Source organism: Mustela putorius, unplaced genomic scaffold, assembly GCF_011764305.1.
Source record: "Mustela putorius furo isolate JIRA1106 unplaced genomic scaffold, ASM1176430v1.1 tig00000145_pilon_pilon_pilon, whole genome shotgun sequence".
In the NCBI taxonomy this organism is placed as follows: domain Eukaryota; kingdom Metazoa; phylum Chordata; class Mammalia; order Carnivora; family Mustelidae; genus Mustela; species Mustela putorius.
In genome coordinates, this window is record NW_025421294.1 from 48,576,238 (window position 1) to 48,592,567 (window position 16,330).

Here is a 16,330-nt window from a genome sequence, read left to right on the forward strand (position 1 = left end):
ATGCATCCATACCTGATACCCCTACACTTTTCAGTTACCTGAACTACTGCTCCTTTTCACTAAGCATTTTCTATTCAGTCACAGAATAAATGTCATAGAATAAATGTCTGATGCACTAACATTATTAGAAAAGTCTCCTGCCATTTGAGAAAGTAGGAAGCTCAGGAACAAACAAACAAACAAACAAACAAAAAAAAGCAAAGTGGGAAGAGAAAGGGATTGAGGTGGGTATGTTCCTGTCATGCTTTTTTTGAATTTCTGGGAAGAAAAATGCTCTGTTTTGTTTCCTAGCCTGTATATTTATATTTATTATAAGTACTGTTATTGTTATTATTGTTATTATTATTATTATTATTATTCTTTTAGCAAACTGGAGGCTTTCAGAGGCAGAGAAGACCCTGGAATCAATTCCATCATTACCACAGATGGGAAACCAAGATGCAGAAAGGGAATGTGGCTTTCTCTAGGTAAAGCAGTAAATCAGCAGAAGACCTGAGGCTAGAATGGAGGTTACTTTCTCCCAGGTGTGCTCCACCTCTCTGCGTGACTTTCCTCAGTGCTTCTTCCCCAGACAGTCTCCCTAGTTAGCAGAGCTTATGAGGGTTCTTGTGCTCATATATGTTGCTTGATCACAGGGATCCATATCTTATCCAGAAAATTCTTCGGTCTGCATTTCTTTATCGGGCTCCCTGGCCCCGGGTGAACAATGGAGTGTTTGGCCTAGGGATGCAGGGAGGAGGTGAAAGGAACCAAGCCAGCTCTCTGCCTGAGTCCCATTCCCTCTCAAGTGCCAGGCCCACCTTACCCTCCCGGCTACAGAGCTCCAGCTAGGATTGGGGTCCCTAGGACCAAGCCAGGCATTGCCCACAGTGTTGCCCACAGCAGGAGGATTAGATACCAGTGAGGGTCCAAAGCAGGCAAGGAGGATTTATGGGACAAATCCACCCGCTGACGTCCAGCCACAGGGTCAGATCTGTTTAGCCCTGGAGGGCCGTAATGGCAAGGGTAGAAGTGGGGCCAAGGGGCCCCAGCACAACTATCGCCCATAGGTTCGGTGGGACCGACGCAGACAAACCTGAAGGGGAAGGAAGAGGAGACTCCAGATCCTACCCACCGCCCTGTTCACAAACCGCTCAAAGGCGCACAGGAGAAATGACCTTTAATGTCCGATGTGTTTCCAACCCCGCCCAAGTGCCATCATTCAGTAAAGTACAAGGAGGGGCTTGAGAGGTACTAAGTCACGAGACAAACACCGCCCCCGCTGCCTCCCGGGCGCACACTCGCTCTGCCCCCGCGCGGGCGGCCCCACACACGCACACATGCAGACCACACGGACACCGCACAGACACACGCACGTGTACCCACGATTAAATACTTGTACAGAGGGACTCGTTTGGATATGTACAGAGAGAGAGAGACGGAAATCCCGGCCGGCGTCGGGTCCTCCAGGCTCTCAGCATGCTCGGCCCAGCTCTCCGCGCTGTACCTGGCACCCATGCCCCTGCCAGAAAAGCAGCTGCCCCTCTCCCCGCCCCCCTCCCCCCGTTTCCCCCTCGGGCCCGCGTCTCCGGGCGCCGACGCCCCCTCCCCCCCTCCGCCCGCCCTCCCCCCACGATGTTTCCTCCCCCGGGGCCCTAAAACTGCCCGGGCGCCAGGGGCATGTTGGTTTTGAAGCCCGGCTGCCCGTTGGCCACGTCGGTCGCGGCCTCGCAGCCACCGTTGCTGGCGCCGCCGTCGTCCCCGGGGCTCTCGGGTTCGGACAGGAGCTTGAAGGTGAAGAGGGGGCCAGAGTCGTGGCGGCCGCGGCGGCCGGGGGGCTCGGGCGCGGGCAGGCTCAGGAGCGCGCCGGGCGCCTTCCACTCCGGGAAGGCGCACAGCTCGATGGACGGCGGCGCGCCGCGGCCCAGGTAGCCCGGACTCGGCGAGGCCGAGGGCAGGGTCCGCTGGCTGCCGCTCAGGCAGCTGCCGCTGTCGTCCAGCGAGTCCTTGCGCGACTGCGAGCGTTCCAGCGAGCCGCCGCGCGTCCAAGGCCGGTAGGTGTAGGCGCAGCCGCCCAGGCGACGGCGACGGCGGCGGCGGCGGCGACCGCGGCACTGGCACCCGAGGATGCGCACGAAGGCGCGCTTGAACTCCTTGCTGGAGCACGGGTAGATGATGGGGTTGAGGCAGCTGTTGAAGTAGCCCAGCCAGAACACCACTTTGAACACGGCGTCGGGGGGCTTCAGGGTGGAGAACAGGGAGCCTGCAGCGGGGAGGGGTGGGGTGGGCACAGGGGCAGAAAGACAGACAGCAGTTCGTGAGTAGTCAGGCCCTCCTCTCCCTGCGCTCCGCCTGAACGCCGCGAACGCGCGGCAGTCCCGCCGCCTGGTCTCTGCCCAGGCCACCTTCTCTGCCCCAAGCGCTCGCCTTTCCATCTCTAAGGGAGCGAATGCGACATTCCTTTTCAGGGCCAATCTCCATAACTTTCGCTTCTCCTCTAAAACCTTTCCTGGCTAGCTAACCAGCCCCTAGGTTTCCATTTCTCTGGACTTGCCAGGACAGCGTTTACCACTTTCGACGCCAGCGATAATCATCATCACCGGCATTGGCTTAGTTCTTAGTTGGGAAGCATTGTGCTAGGGGCTTAGCTATATTATTTTATTCTACAGAAAGGCCTGGACGCAGATGCCAATTTATTTCCATAGTAGATATGAGAGGTATTAAAGACCTAAATGTGAAAGGTAAAACTTTAAAGGCAGAAGAAGACAACGTTCTTCTCTGATCTAGGAACGATCTTTTTGATCTAGCAGTGAAAGAAAAATGACTCAACACCGCAAAAAGATATACTACGAGCAAAGACGGGAGAGGAGATTTCCAATTTTTAAGACAGTCAAGGGATCAATATTTAGAATATAAAAGATACTCCTGCAAATCAACAAGAAAAAGAGCATTCCCAGTAGAAACGTGGGCAAAGAAAATGAACAGGCAATTTACAAAACAGGAAACCTCAGGGCTAATGAACATAGGTCAAGAAGCTCAAAATATTAGGGGTTCAAATAAATTAAAATGAAAACCACAAAGAGATACAACATATCTGTTCAGCCGGCAAAATCAGGAAGCTGGAGAGTGCTAAGTGTAGGCAGGGTTGTGGGGACAGGGGGAGCCTTCTGCATGGCTAGTGCGGGCATAGGCTGTGAGGCCCTACTCAAGACTCTGGCCCTACCTGATGTCGTTAATTATATATACAGACTTCTTCTTCTACTACTACTACTACTACTTTTTTTAAAGATTTTATCCATTTATTTGACAGAGATCACAAGTAGGCAGAGAGGCAGGCAGAGAGAGGGGGGAAGCAGGCTCCCTGCTGAGCGGAGAGCCCAATGTGGGGCTCCATTCCAGGACCCTGAGATCATGACCTGAGCTACCCAGGTGCCTCTATATACAGACCTCTTGACCCAGCAGTTCTGGTCCAGGGCATAGATCTCAAAGAACTTTCACACAGGTCCATAAGGTGATATTCACAAGTATACTCAGAGCACTGTTGCTTATGGTGACAGAGAGTTGGACAGAACTTAGGTGTCCCTCATTGGGAATTATGGAAAAGTAGAGTAGTATAGATGCCTAGTACAGTGACTGTGTCCCACTTAGAGTCCTGGACAGCATGTCCATATAGCACTAGGGAAAGATCTTAAAAAATATCATTCTTTATGAACAAATAGGAAACAGAATGAAGATTTACAACATAATACTATTTAAGTAACACACCAAACAACCACACACATTTTACAAAAACACTTCAAATAACGTCAAACACAAAATAGTTGCCTAAGGGTGAAGGCAGAGGGAAATGGAAATAAAAGGAAATAAATCAATAAAATAAGAGAGAGGGCTTATAATGAGGTGCTATGATGGAGAAACATGATTAACTCACCCCTTGAATTTCAGAACCAAAAATATTTTATGGCAATATTTAATTAAAAGCAATTTCCATTTTAAATGCAAGGCAACTAGGATTGGAGAGGGTAAATGACTTGCCCCAGGACACTCAGTATGTTTGTAGTATAGCTGGGATTTAAACTAAATTCTGTTTGAATACAAAATATGTTTTTAAAATGCTATTTACAATACCCTTTGTGGAAAAATGAGAAAAATATTAAAAAAAGAAAAAAGAAAAAACACACAACCCTGCACTGCAAAGAAATCAAATTGGGGTGCATAGACCTTCAGATCTTTTTTTCTGTTATACATCTATCTTTAAGTGTTTTGATAAATGCAATTATACTTTACAGGACTTGCCTTCTTCCTCCCTCCCTCCCCCCTTCCTTCCTTCCTTCCTTTTTTTGTTATTACAAACCATGTTCCTGGGCTCCTGGTGCAGGGCTAAGCCAGGCAAGGGTTTAAACTTAGAACGAGGGCTCTCCAGGGTTGTCTGGGTGGCTCAGTGGGTTAAGCGTCTGACTGTTGATTTCAGCTCAGGTTGAGATCTCAGGATCCTGAGATCAAGCCCCATGTTGGGCCCCAGGCTCAGCACAGAGTCCGCTTGAGAGTCTCCTCTTCTCTCTCTACCCTGCCTGCTCTAAATAAACTCTTTAAAAAAAAAAAAAAAAGAAAGAAAGAGGGTTATCCATACCTGGATGTACTGATTCTTTTTTTTTTTTTAAGTTTATTTAAGTAATCTCTACACCCAGTGTGGGGCTCAAACTCACAACCCCAAGAAGCATGTGCAGTACAGACTGAGCCTGCCACACAACCTGTTATGATGATTCTTTTCCCAACTCAGGGGGAAATGTGGGAGTGAGCTAGATTCTTGGTTTGGTTTAAAGGAGGCAGATGAGGGCGACACTTCATGGTCTGATTTGTGACAAGGCCGGCACCATCAGGTTTTCATCCCATGATCCCAGATACTCCTTTGGATTAAGATGCTGTATGGAAGGCATTGGCTGAAATGCACATTTGGCATGTGAACACCTAGTCCCCATGACCGGATAGGTTGTCTCTGTCCGTGGGGATGTTCTTGTTTCTGTTACTGAGACTTCTTCTGAGTCTGAAGGGCTTAGGTACTGGCCTTGACAAATGCAAACCTGGAGAATAAATTTTGGGACAAGTGGAGAGAAGGCGGAAGAGCTAGGAAACCTTGTGCATTACCTTGGAGGGTAAATGCTGATGAGTGTGTATACAGGCGGGCACACCACCCTAATGAGGACACTTAGGGTCCAGGACTGGGGATGCACAGACAGTCATGCAAAAGTGAGGAGACCAAGAGTAGGAGAACTCCCTGAAAACAAACTCATAGCTGTGCTTGCCAACGCCACTGAAGATGATTGTAGAATCGAAGTGCTTAATGGGGACGCTCCTTAGGGACTGGCTCTTTTAAAGGATACACAAACAACAATAATACTAGCGGCTAATATTCTTCAGAACCACTGTTTATATTGTAGGTGTGCTCTGTACAAGTCTTGTGCTAAACCCTTTATACCATCAGCCCATTTAATTATCACAATAATCGTCTGATGAAAGTACTATCATCAGTCCCATTTTATGGATTGGGACACCAACATATAATAGTAGTAGCTATTTACATTTTTATACACTCATTCTTTTTTTTTTTTTTTAAAGATTTTATTTATTTATTTGACAGAGAGAGATCACAAGTAGACAGAGAGGCAGGCAGAGAGAGAGGAGGAAGCAGGCTCCCTGCTGAGCAGAGAGCCCAATGTGGGACTCGATCCCAGGACCCTGAGATCATGACCTGAGCCGAAGGCAGCAGCTTAACCCACTGAGCTTAACCCACTGAGCCACCCAGGCGCCCCTATACACTCATTCTTTTGCTCATTCATTCATTCCACAAATACTGAGTTCCCGTCAAGTGCCAGGGATGAGGCCAAGCTATGGGGATACAGAAATGACTTGGGGTGTGGCCTCTGTCCCAGGGCAGCCCACTGACAAGTGGGGAGGCAGGTGTGTTAAAAGTTCATTGCAACGGAACAGACATGGCATCACGATAGCAGCATAAATGATACTCTGTCCCCCTACACCCATGTGGCATTTCTTTCTGGTTCTTCTTCATCACTACGATATTCGAAGCCCCTTATCAAGGACAAAGATGGCTGGATATTTGCCTTTATTTTCTTACAAAGTATTCTTCAAGTACTGTAGCTCTGAGAAATATTCAGCCAAAAGTAAAGGGAGGATGCTGACTTTTTTCATAGCATTTATTTATAGCCACATTGTGAGTTTGGGCTCCCCGAGCTACTTGTTCCTCTGAGAAGAAGGTCATTCTCTGCCTTCCATTCTTTGCCTGCCTTTGTCACTCTTCTGCCGATGCGGGCAATGCGATCCTGTGGCTTGAAGACAGGATACGGGATCACTCAAACCTAGTTTTGAATTCCTTTTTTTTTGTGTGTGTACTGGCTGTTTGATTTTAGAAAAGTCAATTGGCCCTCTCAGACTCCATTTTCGCATCCATAAATTGGGGATAGTATCTGTTCCATAGGGTTATTTTGAACACATAAAAATACCCACGTAAAGTACTTGACACAGGGATAATAAATCATAAATAGTGGCCATTTTCCAAAAATACTTTATATCCTGGCCCAGTCAGGAGCCTTCTCCAGGAACTCTGCTCTGATGAACCCGTCCCAGCTCATACTGACTTCTTTCTTCTGTATTCCTCAGAAGGTATTACAATCACATCTTATTCTGTTATTTTACTGTTTGCCTGTTCAAGTTGTAAAGCCATCCCAGGGCTGGCTGAGTCCCCGCTCACCACTCAGACTTGAAATTCCTTCTTGGCAAGAACTACCTCTTCATTTCTTTTCTTTCCCTCTCCAGATTTGTATATTCTTATTACAAAAATAACAGATGGAGGGTTGAGTAGAGGGAGCGTAGAGGATTTTTAGGGCAGTGAAACTATTCTGCATGATGTTATGATGGTGGATACATTCGTCCAAGTCCACAGCACGCAGAACACCGATAGCCCTAATCTAAGCTACGGGCTTTGGGAGACAATGAGGGGTCAGCAGAGTTCATCCACTGTAACAAATGTATCACACTGGTATGGACTGGTGATGATGGCAGAGGCTGTGCATGTGTGGGGGCACTGGGCATATGGGAAATCTCAGTACCTTCCTGTCAATTTGGGTGTGACTATAAAACTGCTTTAAAAAATAGTCTATTAAAAAAAAAAACAACAAAACTCACTTGGAACCCCTGGCCGGCTCAGTAGGTAGAGCATTTTGATTGTTGATCTCAGAGTTGTAAGTTTGAGCCCCACCTTGGGTGTAGAGATTACTTAAAATAAAATCTTAAAAAAAATACAGTAACCACCTCACTTACTTAAAATAAAAAGTGACATGTACTGATTTAAAAAAATTACATTACAAAAAAATTCTATTACAAAAAAAATTCTATATAATATAAATTGAAAATTCTTCTCCATTCAGATAGAGGACCAGAATTCACAGTTTTATTTTTAACCTTTAAGATTTTTTTTTTTTTTTAAATGTGGTGATACATGTATTGCATGCCTACCCTGAGCAAACCCTTGGTGACTTCTGATAGGGAGTCTCTTTCCTTACTAGAATTGGACTCGTTAGGATAGCATCCAAGCTCTTTCACCAGCAGCCAAGTGACCTTGGGCAGGTTTCACAGTGTCCCTAAGCCTTAGTTTTCTCAGCAGTAAAATGGGGCTAATAATGATGGTACCATGCCTCTGGGTTATTTTGAGAATATAGAAGATAAAACATATAAGGTGCTTATTAGCACTCAGGGTACCAGGAGCCTGCCATCCAATCAACTTTGGATTAAGGCTAATTAACAAAATAATTCTTTTTTAAGAAAGATTGATTTATTTATTTTAGAGAGAGAGAGAGAGAAAGAGAAAGAGAGCATGAGCAGGAGGGGCAGAGGGAGAGGGAGAGAGAATCTGGTGGAGTCTGAGAGCAAACCTGGACTTCGGGCTCAATCTCATGACCCTGAGATCACGACCTGGGTCGTGAAACCAAGAGTCAGATGCTTAACTGACTGCTCCACCCAAGCACCCCCACCAAATAATTCTTATTCTTGTCAATCACTGATTGGGCTAGAAGTCTAATTACAGGAAATCTCCAGGTGGGTCCTATGTTTGGTAACTCGATGTATCATTCTGAGTAAGTTGCTTTCCCTTTCTGGGCCCCACTTTCCCTCCTTCAGTTGACCGATCTGATCCGGGTTCTCCCTAGCTTTAAACTTCAGTTTCCAGGAAGCCAGAGATAGAAGCCCTGCCCATCCTGGCTGGGATGCACCCTCTTCTCTAGACCCACCACAGAGGGGCAGTGTGTGTCAAGGCCTGGACCAGCGGCCTCTCGGATTCCAGGCATGTTTCTGCCCCTTCTCTCCATCCCTCCCCCCAGCTGCACAGAATCTCCTGGGCTGAGGGGTCTTGTTTGCTACAGTGGCTGGTCCGGATGTGGTCAAGAAGCCGTAGTTAATTAGGGAAGGTGCTGAGCCTTTTTGGTGTGAAAGAGGATCAGTGACAGGGATCTTTTCTCCTGGGCACCCAAAAAGACCTCTGGGGGGCCCAAAAAGCCAAGAGGAGAGGGAAGCAAAAATCAACAGGAAATGCGGGTTCCCGGAAGCCAGCTCTCTCCACTTTAGGTCAGGGCTGCATCAGCCTTTTTGACACGGCCACCAGCTCACAGTGCTCGTCCTTGAGGCTGGCTCCACTTCTCTTGCTCATGAAATGCTGTGAGGCTCCTTGCCCTGTATCTTAGAATCCTGGCTTGACAGGGCTGGGACACCTTCCTTAACTGGAGCTCAGTGAGGTAAGGGTCTTGGAGGTCCCTCAGCTGGTGACTAGCAGAACGACTGCCAGAACATGTTCAAGTATCATTTGATTGAAGACAGGATACGGGATCACTCAAACCTAGTAGTGTAGGTCAGTGGTTAAGGACCTGCTTAGATGTCATAGGTAGGAAGATCTGGGTTCAAGTGCAAACGCTGGCTTCCCAGCTGTGTGACCTTGGAGAAGCTACTTGTGCTCAGCGAGGCTCAGGTTCCTGAAGAATGGATACAGTGAAAGTTCTTTTCTGTGGGGAGGAGATGAAGTTAGGCTTGCTAAGTGCCAGACATGTCAAAAGCACCCAATAAGCACAGCTATTCTGACGGCTTCAAACGCAGCCACTGTTACTACTGCCCATGCTGCTGTTAAGGCAGCATTACTGCTGCGAAGATGAGGGATGTGGCAATAAGCACAGGATCTGTGTGCGAAGCGGGTGTGGGGACTCCCACCCTCCTGCTCTGGCCCACACAGGCCCAAGGAGGGGGCACCCCGTCGTTCTCAAACATGCTGAAATTGTTCACTTGTTTTACTGGGGAAAGACCCCGTCTCAAGTCTGGGGCTCCCTCAGCACCGGTAACTTCATGCTTTTCTTTAGATCAGCTCACTTTTGGTGTCTAAACTAAAAATTTTTTAGGAAGCTTTCTGGCACTATTTTTAAATCAGCACCACTTGTTATAAATAGAATGTCATAGTAGAGAAAAATAAGATGAAAAAAAAATGATATTAGTATCTCTGGATTGTTCAGACAGTGGTGGGCCCGAGGCCCTCTTTTTTTTTTTTTTCCAAAAGTTAGATTAGCTAGGATTGCGGGGTATTAAGTACTTGCTAAACGAAGACAACTTCCACTTTGAGGAGCTCAAGGGATTGAAGGAAAAGTGAATAGGGAAAATTTTTCTCACGGGAGAACCCAGCCTAGGGCACGTGGTCGCTGCTGAGTAAATATTTGCTCAATGACGGACTGATGGACCGAGTATGTGATTCAGTTTCTTGTGCCATCTCTGTTATTTCGAGCTATCCTGCACACCGCCTCACATCCAGAGTGAATTTGAGCAGCAGTTTAGAGGCAGCCCCGGGAAACGCTGTGGCTCTACTCGGATGCCTCCTGGTGGCCTCCTACTGAGGCCTTTTAAGCAAATCCAGTGGGACAACTAGTCGTTGGAACACTTCTAGTGGGTGGGAAGTGTAGGAGGGGGACCTGGAGGTGGAGGGGGTATGGAGAGCCCAGCAAAAGGTGCCCCGAGCCTGCCTTCCCAGGCCACTTGGGTTTTGCCTGCCTGAGGGCAAGGGCGATTTAGAGGGATTGGGAAATGTAAGGCTCAAAAGCCAAGGCTGAGCAGGATCAGCTCAGGGAGAAGTATTTTTTGGCTGGATGTGGTCCCAGTGGGTCAGCCCTTAAAATGCCACTCAGCCAATCAGAGCAGTGAACACAAGGTCTCAACCCTCTGTGAGCCTCCAGTCTTCAAAAGCACGGGTTGCGTTTGTGGAATAGTAGCTACCATTTGACAAGCTCTTACTCTGTGCCAGTCACTGGGTAAATGCTTAACCTTTGTTTGCTTTCTTTCAACCTCCAGGGTTCCCTGCCAGCCCAGCCTGGCTGTGCCGGGAGCAGCACTAGGGGCGCCATTCGACTCTTTTAGGTGACTTTGGCCAACTTGCATGTGTCCCCGGGAGGCCATGACCCTTGCACTCAGGGGAACAGAAGGTAAGTCCCTGCATGTCACAGAGCCAATGGGTGATGGAGTTAGAATTTGAACGCAGGCCGCCTTCAGTCACCACCAATATAGTACACGGAGAGACAAAATATGCATGTGGATGTGGAGATGTCAACAGTGTTTATCCTTGGGTGGTAGACTCATGGGTGAATTTTCCCTCTGTGTGCTTTTCAATGTTTTCCAAAATTTTCTCCACAAACATGAATTACTTTTGTAATTGGGAAAAAATCCAATAAGTAAATAAGTAAACCAAAAGATACTGTGTTTACTGGGTCCTTGTTTTATATCAGCCAACTTTCCTAGACTGTATTTCATTTAATTCTCACAACAACCTATGAGCAAAGTGGGATTATCCCTACTTTACAGAAAAGAACTGGAGGTACAAGTGGAGGTGGTACTTGTCCAAGGTCTCCCACAGGTAACAGGAAGAAAGAGGTGTGAAATGAGATTTTTTGTTGTTAAGCCCAGGAGCCTCCTCTGTAGTTCCTGGGGTGGCCGTGGGCACCCTGTCCTTATCCCCTTCCTGCAGGGTAGAAAAGGGGAGCATTTTTTATTCTTATGTATTCCTACATCTATAGGCCTTTATTAAACTTTGGCTGGAGGAATGACCAACAGGTGGCCTTGGAGATGCCCCAACGGATTGGGACCTAATGCAACATGTACTGGTCTTCCAGAGACTGGGTGGCTTGTAACATCCCCCGAGGCACTGACATTCTGAGACTCTAGGATTATAAATTTGACTTATTTGCCAGCATCTGACCAACTGATGACCTCAGGGGAGCCAGTGGGTGATAAAACCATTCTGATCAGCTTGCAAATTGAGTGGAACTCCTTTTCAACATGGCTCTCCTTAGGAGCATTTAGCTACACCTACAGCCAAGCCAAGTCTCCCCAGCTAAAACAGTTTGGCACAATAAAAACTCACAAATTTGAAATAGTTGCTAATTCTTTCAGCACCAGCTTTATAAAGGAGGTTTCCTTGGATTTGAAAATTCCCTTTGAGGTTTTCCATTTTCATTTGCCACTTAACTCTGGAATGAGGTCATAAAGTTGTCCAACAAATACAATATCTTTGGGGCCAACAGACCCATGCTAAGTTTTCAAGCAAATGAGGTGAACAGGAATAGTGACCCAAGCCACTATTTACAATGACCTATGAACCAGTTATTAGATACTATGTTTAGACACATGTGCTCATGCAATCCTTCCCCAGCCTTGCTGTTACTGTTTCTCATTTTACAGATGAAGCAACTGAGGTTTAAGAGATGAACAAAGTCACATGTCTAGTAAGGATTAAAATCCACTCTGAAAATCCAACTCCGAAGTCAGGGTTCTCACTCATTACTTAAGAATGAGAAAAAGAAGCTTCTATTCATTTCCTTAAGCACCAGACAATTCCTCCCTCAACTGGGAACAATCTCTCTCTTAGCCATTGTCAAGGCCCTTTATCTGAACCCAGAAATGTGGCATTTATCACTTTCTACTTTGAATTACAGCTGCTGAGGGCTATGCCTCATCTCTTCTGATTAGACTGTGAGCTTCTAGAAAAGAGAGTTCATGTCTGATTTTTCTCTTTCCCGAGGGCCTAGCACAATGCCTGACACGTGATAGGCACTCGGCCAACATGTGTTATAGGAATGATATTAGTAATATGAATAATGCAATGGAAATATCTTAGCCCCTGGCTACTCAAAGTGAGGTTCATGGATAAATAGCCCACATGTCATCTAGGTGCATGTTAGAAATGCAGAACCTCAGTGATCCAGTGAATCAGGATCGTTTTTTTTTTTCTTTTCTTTTCAGGATCAGTTTTTTTAACCAAGTCTTGAAGTGAAAAGCACTGCTTTAGCTCATGTTACAATTTTATTTTTAAAACTGTTTTCCTGGGTATCTTGGGATTTATGCCTGAGCAGCGGCTGGGCTGAGAGCCACCTCGCCATGAGGTCGACACTCTTGCCCCAAACCCTCCAGCGGCTCCTATAGTTTATAGGATAAAGTTCAAACTGCTGAGACTGGAATTAAGGACCTTCTCAACTTGGCTGCAGTGTACTGAATCTTCACAACACGAGATGACTTTTCTGGCTCCTTTCCCTTTATTCATGCTGTCCACTGGTCTGAGATGCCTTTCGCTCTCCCCTCCTGCTCTCCATCCTTTTCACACCTGGCTCAGATTCCTTCTACACATGACCACAGCCCACACTCCATGGCTTCCTCAGATGTGCAGAAGCAAGAGGAAGGAATAAGCCATCCATGAAGTCCTGCTAAGATCTCGGTGACCCACGTATCTTACCTAATTTCACCTTCACAACAGACAGGAGGAGAGGGGGTTCTCTAATTCTCCATTCTCTGTGACAGATGTGGAAATTGAATCTCCAAGGGAACGGAACTCACTCCAAGGTCACACAGCCATTAAATGGCAAAGCTGGGATTCTGACCCAAATCTGTCTGGTCCAAAGCTGGGCATTGCCTCTGAACTCTTAGAACACCTCTGGGATGGGGGACGGCTAGAACTGTTTGCTTGTTATTTGTCATGGTGACTTTAAATCTATTGTATCTGACCATTAAGATGGCCAGGATCTAGGAACCAAGAGTTTTATGTCACTCTACTCCAGTGGTTCTTAACCTGCTAATGCTGGTTATGCAGATAACTTAGCATGATCTAATTTGAGGGGTTCACAGGACCCACTGAGTCCCATCCATGGGTACCCAGGAGGTGTGCCATCACAAGATTAACAGTCTTTGCTATTCACTGCAGATTCCTATCATAACAATTGCTGGACTTTAGCTGAGAGTCTCTTTCCCTTATTTACAAGATCCTCAAGGCCAGGGTTTGTCTTACTTGTCTTGGTTCCTCTGGCACCTAACACTGTACTTGCCTTATAGTGAATGTGTAAAAACATTTGTTGAGCCTACAACCTCCTCTTCCTGGGCCTAGGACAGCTTTCGATTTGAAGGAGGTGCTGAGTAAATGATTATTGAGTGATTCCTTTGTTTATGCCATCCTTTCTTTCTTTTCTTTCTTTCTTTAAGTGGTAACCACATGCCAACACCCAGTTCAGTTCCCACCTCCTTCCTGGAAACTTACCCAACTGCTGCAGGCCTCCTCTTTATTTCCCGCCAGAACAGAGTCTGCAGCACATAGATTAATATGGGATGCCAATCTTAAAGGATGAGCCCCTTATCTCCTTAGGCAGCGTCAAAGCTTTTTGAAGAGGGGTCTTTGTCCTACACTTTTAGCACAGCACTGGGTATGCAGTCAGGGCCATCAATCACCCACTGATTAATGGATTGGCACCTTTCATCTCCCAGGAAGGAAGCTACTTCCTGGTGTAGGCCCAGAGTGGAGAACAGAGGGGACGGACTGGTTTCCACAGCACTGAAAGATGGTTCTGATACCATCATGAACACTGAACGTGTTCCATGCTTCCATGACCTCACTGGAAATAGCAGTTTCCCTGAAGAACTCTTTTAGAAACTGCGTATCAGTGGGACCTGTGTGAAAGAAGCTGTAAAACTTTATAAAAGGGCATAAAAGGAGACATGTATAAATGGAGAGCCATAGCTTGCTTTAAGTACAGGAAGTCTCTATTTAAGAGAACTTTAGTTCTCTCCAAGTTCATCTGTAAATTCTAGACAATCTCATTAAAATGCCAAGATGAGGGGCACCTGGGTGGCTCACTTGTTAAGCATCTGCCTTCAGCTCAGGTCATGATCCTAGGGTTCTGAGATTGGGCCCTGCATTGGGGGTCCCTGCCCTGTGGGAAGCCTGCTTCTCCCTCTCCCACTCACCCTGCTTGTGTTCCCTCTTTTGCTGTGTCTGTCTCTGTCAAATAAATAAAAACAAAACAACAAAACAAAACAAAAACACCAAGAGGTGGTTTTTTTTTGTTTGTTTGTTTATTTGTTTTGTTTTTTTGAGGTGGGGGGAGAGTACTAAATGATCCAGATATAGAAGAATATGGAATGTGGAAGAATAACCATGAAAAAAATAGCCAGGTCAATTGAAATAAATAAGGAATGGTGATATTGGGAAGATGGGTAAACCTACTCCCACAGATATTAAAACGTATCATAAAATCACAGGAAGTAAAAAATACCAGAGATGCCTGTGTGGCTCAGTCAGTTCAGTGTCTGGCTTTGGCTGAGGTCATGATCCCAGGGTCCTGGGATCGAATCCGAATCCATCCAGCTCTCTGCTCAGTGGGGCGTCAGCTTCTAGCTTTCCCTCTGCCCCTCCCTCTGCTCATGCTCTCTCTCTCTCAAATAAAATCTTTAAAAAAATTACCAGAGCAGGAAGTGAAAGAAAAGGCAGATAAATCAATGAAATTATATAGTTTAGAAAGAGAGCCAAATATCTATGAGAATTTTATATGCCATTTCAGTGTTTATGGGAAAGAAGGGATGATTCTCTAGACAGTTTTGGGACACCAGGCTGGCTAGTTAGGAACAATTAAAACTGGATCCCGACTTTATTTATTTATTAAAAAAAAAAGATTTTATTTATTTATTTGACAGAGAGAGAGAGCACAAGTAGGCAGAGAGACAGGCAGAGAGAGAGGGGGAAGCAGGCTCCCTGCCGAGCAGAGAGCCTGACTGTGGGGCTCAATCCCAGGACCCCGAGATCATGACCTGAGCTGAAGGCAGAGGTTCAACCCCCTGAGCCACCCAGGTGCCCCCCGACTTTATTTCTTAATTAAAATAAACCCAGAAGCATCCAAGATTTTAAGTGTAAGAATTATTAAAATATTAAAAGGTGTAAGTGAATATTTTTATAATTTTGAAATAGGAAAGAACTTTTTAAGCATGACAAAAGTTGTAAAGAACTTTACATGACAAAAGCATGTAAAGAAGAACATTGATGAGTTTGCTTAGACATTTCAATAAGGTTACAAACTTTGAGGGCGCCTGGGTGGCTCAGTGAGTTAAGCCTCTGCCTTCGGCTCAGGTCATGATCTCAGTGTCCTGGGATCGAGTCCTGCATTGGGCTCTCTGCTCAGCAGGGAGCCTGCTTCCTCCTCTCTCTCTCTGCCTGCCTCTCTGCCTACTTGTGATCTCTCTCTGTCAAATAAATAAATAAAATCTTAAAAAAAAAAAAGGTTACAAACTTTGAAAACAAAGTTAAAGGAAGAATTGAGAGAAATATTTGTAATTGAAGCAGTAGTTAAAGGAGTAATATTTCCAAAACACAAAGCTCTCTTTCAAATTAATCTCAGAAAAAATAACTCCATAGAAAACAAAGCAAATCACTATGGGTATGCAAATAACAAAAATTAGTACAACAGACAGCAAGTAAATTGTGAAAAAATAGTAAAATTCCTTTACAAAATAAATAATGTAAATTAAACAGAAGCAAAATATTTCAAGTCTATTAGTTTAGGATATATTAAAATATTGCTTATGGTCAATTTGGCAAAGGTGTGGGAAAACAGATATTTTTGTATATTCTGGGTGGGAGTGTAGAATTTGGGTGGAAAATTGGCATTATCTAAAAAAAACTAAAATGAGCATAGCTTTTGATCTAAGTACTCCATGTCCAGAAATTTAGCTTAGAGAAGAACTCTTAAAAGACAGGAGAGATAAAAGTACAAGGAACTGCTATAATGGTCCCTCCAAATAGGAAATTACCTTAATTTCTAACAATAGGGGTTGTGAAATGAGCCGTGTATCATCACACGATGAAAAATCACAGATTATTAAAATGGTGAGCCAAGTCTACAAGGAGTGCTATCCATGACAGAATTAGCCAGAAAGAAGCCAATTTCAGGAAGCAATGCCTTCCATGATCTGATTTTTACAGAGAAACTCTGTGTGTGTGTGTGTG

At 45.5% G+C, this 16,330-nt stretch overlaps 1 protein-coding gene across 1 annotated transcript in view; it reads right to left on the minus strand.

The window, feature by feature from the left end:
* Positions 1-1,142: 1,142 nt before the first annotated feature.
* The window catches only part of ADRA1B (adrenoceptor alpha 1B), a 49,216-nt gene continuing 34,028 nt past the window's right edge, over positions 1,143-16,330 (minus strand). Inside the window, exon 2 of the mRNA XM_004737708.3 lies at positions 1,143-2,242. Within this exon, the coding sequence (XP_004737765.1) occupies positions 1,635-2,242 (608 nt within the window). The 3' untranslated portion in view covers positions 1,143-1,634. The remainder of the gene's footprint in view (positions 2,243-16,330) is intronic.